The following is a 10781-nucleotide window of genomic DNA, read 5'->3' on the forward strand; positions in this document are numbered from 1 at the left end:
CTCTCTCTCTCTCTCTCTCTCTCTCTCTCTCTCTCTCTCTCTCTCTCTCTCTCTCTCTCTCTCTCTCTCTCTCTCGCTCTCTCATTCACACACACACACACACACACACACACACACACACACACACACTGCTCTCCCATAATGAAACCACTTAAACACAACTTTAGCTCAACCTTGAGTCAAGACTTAGCTGTAATAGCCATATACAGTATCAGACACTGGGTGTTTGGTTGTCTTCAGTGAACATCTGAAACCATAACATACTTATGAAAATCAATGCCCTTTCGTTGCCCTCTGTGGACAGGGCCTGGAGAACCAGGTATTCAAGAGCCAGGCAGGGAGCTGGGCAGCTTGACCCCAGATCCACTTGCTTGGCTCCACAACCACCTCTTCCACTCATTAGCTAGATGTCCTTGGCCAAGCAGCTGAATCTCTAAGTTTCTCTTCTACAAGACGAGCACCAAAGCCAGAGTGGGTATATCGCATGCTTGAAGCCCTAATTCAATTCCCCAGCACTCAAGTAAAAAGAGAGAAAAAAACCTATATAATGAGCAGTAAACTAAGATGCTAAATTACTTAAACATTCCTTAGCAGACGATAAACGGTAAATCAGAGTTACCTGTAGACTTTAGTCCCCAGACAGACAGGTCAGCCCCCTCTTGCTGAGTGTGTGGATAGTGGTGGAGGGGTGAACCTTCTTTCTATCTCCCGGTCACCATATAAGTCACTAGGCTGGAAGCAGTTCTTATAGTGAGATTTCATTTGTATTTTAATAAATAAAGCTTGACTGAAGATCAGCGAGTAAAACAGCCCCACTGGTCAGCCATACAGACCAGGTAGTGGTGATGACATACACCTTTAATCACAGTAGCCACACTAGTTTGCTATAGAAACCGGACAGTAGTGGTGCATGCCTTTAATCCCAGCCCTAGAGAGGAATATAAAACAAGAGGAGACAGCTCTTAGACACAGTCTCATTCTGAGGATTCCTGGAGGCAGGATTGCCATTTCAGACTGAGGTAGAGGTAAGAGCCTGTGGCTGGCTGTTTTGTTTTTCTGACCTTCAGGTTGAATCCAGTATCTGTCTCTGAGTTTGATTCAATCGTGTTACAAGTTCTGGTACCTGAGTCACCCTATAAGTCACATGCTAGAAACAGTTTGGATCCTGAAGACCTAAAAAAAGATTATGATCAAAAGTGCAACTCTTAGTCAAATGAAAGGAGCTGTAGTCAAACATAGCTGTACATAGCCATTTCTTTTGTAATGTAAACAAATTTCTTTTTCCAAAAAAAAAAAAATGTGTTAATTCCAAGCTTTATAGCCTCCAGGGGGTGGGGGTGGGGGACTTCATGCTAGGTGACATTTTTTTTTTTCTCCCATAAACTGAAAAGGGAAAAGACGTGAGCCAAGAGCTGGCACTAGCATCTGCTCTCCTCCCAGCTGGCCCAACTATGAAGTGTCTGGAAGGGGAAAAGGAGAGACCCAAGCGCTTGCTGCAGGAAGGGCTTTTCTTCCTTTGAGTATGGGCTCTGCAGGAAGGTGAAGAAGACACCGGCCAGCCTGGTGGTTCTGCGAGGCCCTCCCCAAGCCTCGTCTGCCACAGTCTGGCTGCCAACCTTCACTTTAGCTGAGGACCGAGCTGTTGGACGCTCTGGGTTGGACACAGTCAGCAAGTACTCATCTTGATTGATGGGAAAACCGTAATTGCCTTCAGGATGTTCTCAGTTGAACCCTGCAGTGGTTTTCTTTAATTTTTCAGCCACTACCATACTAGGAGATGCTCTTGATGTCTTAAGAAACTTCCCTTGAGCCTTTTGTGCTCATTCAGATAATGTTCTAATTATCCCAACTTCTGGAAGCTATATCCATACATGAACCCTGGGAAGAAAGGGGCACTACCAATTATTTTCCTTTCTTCTTAGATGAGGTCTCAGGCTACTCTAGAACTTAGTATCCACCCAAGCTCCTGACCCTCTTGCCTTTGCCTCCCAAGTGCTGGTATTACAGGCATGTACCACCCACCATGTGTTTCTGGGATTACAGACATGTACCACCCACCATGTGTTTTTGGTATTACAGACATGTACCACCCACCGTGTGTTTCTGGGATTATAGACATGTACCACCCACCGCGTGTTTCTGGTATTACAGGCATATACCAACACACCTGTCTTAGTGCCACAGATGTTTTTTTCATGGCAGTTCCTTTCCTAAGTAGGGTCAGTGCATTCTCCCCAGATCTGAGATAGACGCTGGGAACATTACCCGGTAAGCCACTGCCACCTGGCGATACACAGATTAATAGAAATGGGTTAAATTAATGTGTGAGTTAGCTAATAAGAAGCTAGAGCTAATGGGCCAAGCCGTGATTTAATTAATACAGTTTCTGTGTGGTTATTTCGGGTCTAAGCTAGCCAGGTGGCTGGGAACCAACAAGCAACCTACTGCTAGAGCTACGGCTGACTTCTCCCACTATGGTCTATCTAGGGAACTCATGGATGTTCTGGAATACTGGCATCTAACTCGTCAGGAAACTCAGATCCTCTCCTAAGACAGTTTCTCATTCTTACATTATCTTCCCAGAGCAAAGGCCACACTCTAGTGCGTATTCCCGAAGACCCTATGAGCCAGGTCGGCTTGCCTCCCCCTCTTCACCTGTAACTCAAGAGATGGATTCTTTAAAAGACAGCACGCAGTATGGCAGGGTGGCACATGGCTCTGACCCAGGGTTTGGGAAGAAGAGTTGGGACTGGAAGTTCAAAGTCAGTCCTAGTTAATCTAGAGAGTCTGAGGCCAGCCTGAGACCTTGTCTCAAAAAACAACAAACAAACAAAAAAAACAAAACAACAATAACAAAAACAGACCGTTAGAATTAACTAGTTAGGATACTATCTTTGTCTCAGTGAGAAATAGTATATTAAAAAATGTAACTTTCCCAGTCTTTTAGTTTATGTCAAAATAAACCCCTTTAGTTTTGTGAACTTGAAACCCAAATTCAAAGAACCAAGGACCTGAACATTCAAAAATAAGCCAAGGGCTCAAACTGGTAACAAAACAGATTCAAGGGAGAAAATACAAAAAAGAAAAATTAGGTTATTCTAAACTAGCCTGTCTCCCTTGTAATTACTTTGTTGCCCCTCACATGATCTACACTACTTGCCATAGTAACATTTTCATGTTTATTAAAAGAGTCAAACTATGCCAACAGAATGTTTAATTTGTTTTTCTCCCTTAAGTAATTCCTTTCAGTAAAACAAATGTGTGGCAAACACACACACACACTACACCACACAATACACAATCTGCTCTTTATCACTGGTTTTACAAAGAAGGATTTATGTCAAAATATTTCAAATCACCAAAATTCTTGGTATGCTTCTAGAAAAAACTCAGCCAGCTGTTTGTGGCAGCTTAGTTTTACCTGTGACCTTTGCCAGTGGAGAACAATAGTAGCATGGTCTTGGGGGAGTGGCGTGGTCTTGGGGGAGTGGCATGGTCTTGGGGAAGTGGCGTGGTCTTGGGGGTGTATTGTGGTCTTTGGGAAGTGGCGTGGTCTCCACACCTGTTGCTGAGCATGTAAACGGGAAGCCATTGCTAAAACTGACCCCATGAGATGCTGGTGAGAAGGAAATGACAGTGTGTGGAAGGCTCTTCACAGGCCCTCTGCCAAGGGAAGAGCTCCAACATCTAGTTCCATTACTGTTCTTCCTTGTTTCGTTTTTCTCTGGACTTCAGTTCACTGGCCTTGATGTAGAGTGACTGTCTCAGGGAAACGGGTAAAAGAATAAATAATTTAGAGCTGCTTTTAATGTCTTATGATTGTAATCTTGGCACTAGCAGAGGCTGAGGCAGGAGGATTGTAGGCAGTTTCTCTGTGTCCTGGAAGCTGCTCCCAAATAACTACACTGAGACTATTATTATGAATGGTTGGTCGAGAGCTCAGGCTTATTACTGACTAGCACTTACAACTCTAACTAACCCATTTGTATTAATCTACATTCTGCCATGTGGCTTTACCTCTCTTTCATCTTGCACTGTTGAAATAGGAGCGGCAGGGCTGCGTCCCCAACACCCCGGCCGCTTGGCTAGCTCATGCCCGAAATAACAACACACAAACTGTATTTATTTAAGAACTGCTTGGCCCATGAACTCTAGCCCTTACAGGCTAATTCTCGCACCTGGACTAGCCCATTTCTAATAATGCATGTAAGCACCCCAAGGTGCGCTTACCGGGAAGAGTCTAGCCTCCGTCCATCCTGGTGTCTCTGCTCCAGAGAGCAGAGCTGTTAGGTCTCTCAGGGAGCAGAGCAGAGTCTGACCTCACTTCCTCTTCCGCCCAGCATCCTATTCTGTTTATTCCACCCACCTATGTTCTAAGCTATGAGGCCAAGCAGTTGGTTTATTATAATTAACTAATTACCTTCCTCCATCATTGCACCTCCTATTTCCTCTCTGTTTCTGGCTGGCAACTCCTCTGTCTCCACCCCTCTTCTCCCCAGTGTCCTTAGTCTGGTTCTCCCACCGAACCTTATCCTGCCCAGCTATTGGCCAGTCAGCTTCTTTATTGAACTAATCACAGTGACACAGTTCACACAGTATAAAGGAATGTTCCACAGAGGACTGCTGCAAGTTCAAAGCCAGTCCAGACTACACAGTGAGCTCGAGACTGAGACCAGGTCTAAAAGAATTGAATATGACCTGGGGGTTAAAAAGCAAATAGACTCTGGGGTCAGAGCGTGTCAGCAGCTATGAGGCCTTGTGACGACACATGAGCCCTGGGCTGGTTACGCTGCTTATGAAATGGAAACAGGGTTTGCTTATGGAATTGACATGACAGGACTTAGGTGTCTTACCCACTCAGGCAAAAGCAAGAACCTGGGAAGTCTCTGCACGTGGAAGAGAGATAGCAGCCTAATGGTATAAATATATGCTTTAGAGAGATTAACTGTAAGGACAGAGACAGACACAGAAAGGGGAGCTCTACCTCATTTTAAGTGCCTAATTTTTGCTAAGTAATATTCTAAATTAACAGAAAGGAAGGAAAAAATTCATTCAACCTGGGAGGATAACATAAAAAACAGCTTCTGGGAAGTGGAGAGATGGTTCAGCAGTTGTCTTAGTTCTGTTTCTAGACACCATGACCACAGCAGCTCTTATAAGGAAAGCATTTCATTGAGGGGGCTCACTTACAGTTTTAGAGGTTCCCTCATCACGGCAGGGAGCATGGCAGCCTGCGGGTCAATGTGCCGCCGGTGGAGGAGTTGAGAGAACTATATCCTGCAGCCAACAGAAAGTCGACCGCAACACTGAGCATAGGAAACCTCAAAGCACACCCCCACTGTGACACACTTCCTCAACAAGGCCATACCCACTCCAACAAAACCATGCATCCTAATAGTGCCACCCCTTATGAGATCACGGGGGGCAATTACATTCAAACTACCACAGGAGATAAGAACATGTACTGGTCTCTGGAACCTGAGTTTGGTCTCCAGAACCCACATCAGCCAACTCACAACTACCTAGAACTCCAGTTCCAGGGGTTCTGATGCCTCTGGCTTCCTCAAACCTCAGCACACACCTGGACATACTCAGGAGCCACACACAGATGTCACAGTTAAAAATAATAAAAATTATCATCCTAATTCTTAAGAAGATGCCGGGGATAAACAAGATTATAGGGTGACAATGTCACTTGTGTGTCTGATGTAGTAACATCACCATATTAAACAACAGCTAGGGGTCATGCATCCCGTAAATATTCATTGAGCATTTCCTGTGTGCTGGAATCATTCTAGCAAGGGAATGGCTAGGAGAACACCTCTGCCCTTGGGGATTCTCCATTCCACTTTGATGAGGCAGACAACAAAACAAACCATAGGTTATTGGGCGGTTGGTACTATGGAACAAAACCGAGCAGGACCAGTGCCTAGGGGATGCTGGGAGAGATGCAATATTAAAACTGGTGGTTAAGGAAAGCACCACAGAGGAGGAGCTGCTGAGCAAAAAGGGGTGCGTAGGGGTGGAGGAGAGAGTTAGACACATACCTGTCTGAGGAAAGAACCTCCCAAGGGGAAGCAACCTAAGCGAGGCCACTTCTGCTGCCCTCACTACATATGTGACATTTATATCCCTCTGCTACTATTTTATCAATTACAAAATGAAGACAAGGAAAATAAATACCTCCTAAGTTTGTTATGAGGGCTAAATAGCTTAGCAGACGTTGAAGGGGCAGGGTGGTGATGGCCCTAGGCACTAGTCCTGCTCGGTTTTGTTCCATAGTACCAACCGCCCAATAACCTATGGTTTGTTTTGTTGTCTGCCTCATCAAAGTGGAATGGAGAATCCCCAAGGGCAGAGGTGTTCTCCTAGCCATTCCCTTGCTAGAATGATTCCAGCACACAGGAAATGCTCAATGAATATTTACGGGATGCATGACCCCTAGCTGTTGTTTAATATGGTGATGTTACTACATCAGACACACAAGTGACATTGTCACCCTATAATCCCGTTTATCCCCGGCTGCTACAAGAGCACAAGGACCTGAGTTCGGATCCCCAGCACCCACATTTAAAAAAAAACAGATGTGATGGCACACATTGCAAATTTAGTACTGAGGGGGGAAAGGAAATAGAGAAGGTGGAACCACAGAGCTGCATGGCTGAGCATTCTATCCAATCAGTGACCTCCAGGGTCAGGAAGCGTCTCTAACTCAAAACCTAAGATGGAGAGTGATGGAGCAAGATGCTGAGCTTCCACCTCTGGCTTCACACATATGTGCACACATATAATGTGCACTAGAATTTACACACATCCACATAGAAACATTAATACACATGTTCTTAATGCTGAGGGCTCAAAACAAACCCAGACTAATCAAAGGTTAGCTTTCACAGCAGTGATGATAGGGGAGGAGTCATGCAGCAGCTGATGCTGATGATGAAGATGATGCTGATGGCCCAGAGACTGAGAAAGTCTCTGGACCTCTTCCTGTCTCCTGTGCAGAATAACTTAAGTTCTCCGAGTCAGAAATCAAAGAGGATGCTGTTGTGTCCGTTCCTTTTCTTGATGCTATAACAAAATGCCTTAAGAGGGAGAAGGATCTATTTGGGCTTACAGCTTTAGAAAATGTGAAGGCATATATTTTCTGTCCTGCCTGGTTTCTGTCCTCCCACCTGGTCCCACAGCCATTTAGCCCCAAAGAAATCACACAAGGGTCTATATTAATGATAAACTGATTGGCCCATTAGCTCAGGCTTCTTATTTACTCTTATAACTTATATTAGCCCATTATTCTTGTCTGTTAGCCACATGGCTCGGTACCTTTTTCAGCGAGGCAGGTCAAATCTTGCTTCTTTGGTGTCTGGACGGGACTGTGGAGGAATGGGCTTCCTCCCTCCCAGAATTCTCCTGTTCTTATTAACCCACCTCTACTTCCTGTCTGGTTGTCCCCGCCTATACTTCCTGCCTAGCTACTGACCAATCAACGTTTATTTAAAACATAATTGACAGAAGAATGTTGAGCAACAAAGACACTCCGCTGGGAGCTTGTTTTCTTCTTGGCAGAACTGACCTTTGGGCAAAGAAATGCCCATACCTCAACCACTGATAAAGATACATAGTATCCGTAAATGGATAAAACAGGACTGTCAAATCCTGACAAGACAGAATAAGAGTTTTGCAAAGTTTCTTGCCTTTGAAAATGGTATGTCAGTTACCTTAGGCCTTAGCCAAAGTTGGTTGCTTCAACATTGCAAATGAGACTTTGGGTGATTGCCCAGGTTGTCTCTGTCATTTGTTGCACATTTTGGAAGTTGCTCGATTGAACTTCCTGCTTACTCAAGTAATATTGTTTCCCTTCTCGGATCTTTGATGGGGTTGAAAACTAAATAAGTATAGTTACTTTCCTCTCATGATTTGGCCAAGTTATTTATTATACAAGACTTAAGCTAGTTAGAATAGGATATTTGTTCTTATTGTATATAATTTTGTATTAGGCTTATAACTCTCTTTTTATTTTAAATTTTTTGCTCTATAAATAATACCATTCAAAATTTCCAACTCCTCCCATTTCCCTCTCAATCCCCGACTCATCCTCTCCCCTTCCCCTCCAGTCCTAAGAGAGGGCAGGATACCCTGCCCTGTGAGAAGTCCAAGGTCCTCTCCCCTCCATCCAGGTCTAGGAAGGTGTGCATCCAAACAGACTAGGATCCCAAAAAGCCAGTACATGCAGTAGAAACAAGTCCCAGTGCCATTATCATTGGCTTCTCAATCAGCCCACATTGTCAGCCACATTCAGAGGGTCCAGTTTGATCACATGCTCGTTCAGTTCCAGTCCAGCTGGCCCTGGTGAGCTCCCCTTAGATAAAGAAAAAAGGGAGGTGCTGTAGAAAGTATTACAGCTTGTATTAACCCGCATACTGGGGCATGGCCTCTCTTACTGTTTACGGGGAAGCCAAGCGTGTGTACCCCTTCTCTCTCGTTCCCCTTGCTCCGTGCCCAGTCGGCTGCTCCTTTGGGTCGTGTGATTCAACTGGTCAAGCGGAGAATTCTGATTTGTGTGTTTACCCCTTAATAAATGCCTATCTCTTATTTCTGAGCTAGTGTGGGGTTTCTTATAAGCGTCTGACCGCCATAACTCCCGGTGCAGAAACGCAGTCCTCCACAGTGTGGAAGGCGCTGAGGCAGGAGTAAACCGCAGCTTCTCACTAAGTGCACAGGAAATGCAAAACAGACAAAATAGGGCCAAGTTATAAAACTCAAAGACCAGTCCCCAGTGAGAAATTTTTCCAGCAAGGCTGTACTTCCTAAGGGTTCGCATATCTTCCAAATCAGCACCAGCAGCAGGGTGTTAAGAAGACAGTGCCTTGAGGCATTTATGCTCAAATCATAATGGAGAGTTGTTCTGAGTTTAGTTTTTAAAAGTAACTGGCTTCAGATGTTGCCATTAGGAAGTCACTGTGTTACATCAATGAATAAGGAAGAAATGGGCTCGTTCCCAAAGAAACTTCTCTGCTGCTGGGGCTGGGAAGAAGGTTTAGCAGCAAACTCTGCTGCCACTCTGTCAGAAGAATGCAGTTCCGTTCCCAGCACACATTGCTTGTGGCTCACAACCACCTATATGGGCACCTGCATTCCAGTGTGCACGCTTCCACACAAACACACATGCGTGCATACACACATGTTTCAAAATAAAGCAAACCTTGCACAGTAGGCAGAAGCAGGTGGATCTCTGTGAGATAGTAGCTACTTATCAATTTCCAGACCAGCAAGAACTACATACAGAGTGAGACCCAATCTCTGACGTGAGTGTGTGTGTGTGTATGTGTGTGTATGTGTGTGTGTGTGAGAGAGAGAGAGAGAGAGAGAGAGAGAGAGAGAGAGAGAGAGAGAGAGATTTATTTTGAGGCAGTGCCTCACTACACAGCTCTGGCTGTCCTGGAACTCCCTTTGTAGACCAAGCTGGCCTTGAACTCAGAGAACCGTCTGCTTCTGGCACCCAAGTCACTACACCTTGCTTAAAAATGTTTAAAAATCTCCCCCATCTAACCCATCTCTAAGTTGTGTCTTTTTTTGTTTTTCCAGCTTCCAGCAGGAGATGCACCCCTGATCTGATGGCGATTGCTTGCCTCTGTTTGGTCAGCGTCGTTATTTCTTCCATAGACAGAGAGCAAAGGAATCCACCGGCTTCTTTTTAAAGGAACTATTTAAATATTTTGCTCATCTTTTGGTTATCAGAATCTGAGATCCACACTTCTCAACACACCACAGAGGACACGGGAGACAGAAGTTGCTGGAAGAAAATAAGTTTATTCAAAACCAGCCCTAACTAAGGCAGAAGACACTGTCTCAAATCCCTACTAAAAGGGATTTATATTGGCTACTTCCTTGTCGCTGTGACCAAAATCAGAGGCAGAAGTTCAAGGTTCGAGAGGAAAGTTTTACTTATAAATGTACAGAACATTTTGGTCCCTGCCCTAGCCATGCCCACTCCTTTTTTATCTCTGACCTCCGCCGCTATCTCTCTCTCCTGTTCTCTCCCTGTGTATACACGGGGCTTTGTCTCTCCTCTCCTTCTCTCTCTCTCTCTCTCTCTCTCTCTCTCTCTCTCTCTCTCTCTCTCTCTCTCCCTCTCTCTCCCTCTCTCTCTCTCCTGTAATAGATATTTTAGCTTTATGCCTATTTTTGTGTTTATGTGTCTGTTACCCACCGCCACCGGCCTCGCAACGCGTGCCCTCCCACTGGTGGGAAACTGTAGCCGCTTGTCGCATGGCGGGCTCCGCCAGCCCGCCCGGGGATCTTACAACCCTCTCTTCAGGGATAGCAGCTGCACCGCAAACATCTTAGAAACATCTTAAGAATAAGATTGGTCTCGAAAATAAAAAATAAAATAAAATAAATAAGATTGGTGCCACATGACTCCCGAACCGGGTTCTCTTCCACTTCACCGGCTTCCCTAATTGCTTCAATCGGTGAGTGGTCCCCCCCCCTCCCGCTCTGCTTTGGTTGAGAGACCGCCCGGGTCAAAACCCACGTGTTGCATCTGCCTGGGTGCGGCTTTATGAATCCTCTTAAATCCTCTTCAGCTAGCTTAACCACCCCCTTTTAGCCCAGAGATTTCTGTTGAGCTCCCGGAAATCTCAGGTGCTGTCTGGGGTCGGGAGGAACTTCCCTGGTTGTTTCTTTTGCTAGCATTCACTCCTGGCTTTTCATCCCTGGCTATACCCGCCTCAAAGGGCTAGCTAGGCTTAGTCAGCCCCTCATTTCACTCGCGCCTGGAA

At 45.2% G+C, this 10781-nt stretch overlaps 1 protein-coding gene across 1 annotated transcript in view; it reads left to right on the forward strand.

Moving 5' to 3' along the window:
• Art4 (ADP-ribosyltransferase 4 (inactive) (Dombrock blood group)) overlaps positions 1–10781 on the forward strand; it is an 18440-nt gene extending 7659 nt beyond the window's left edge. The window contains exon 3 of the mRNA XM_050135213.1: positions 9586–10781. Coding sequence (XP_049991170.1) covers positions 9586–9698 — 113 coding nt within the window. The 3' untranslated portion in view covers positions 9699–10781. The remainder of the gene's footprint in view (positions 1–9585) is intronic.

The sequence above is a fragment of the Alexandromys fortis genome, unplaced genomic scaffold (genome assembly GCF_014885135.2).
Source record: "Alexandromys fortis isolate MF-2015 unplaced genomic scaffold, M_Fortis_MF-2015_v1.1 scaffold_21, whole genome shotgun sequence".
In the NCBI taxonomy this organism is placed as follows: Eukaryota; Metazoa; Chordata; class Mammalia; order Rodentia; family Cricetidae; genus Alexandromys; species Alexandromys fortis.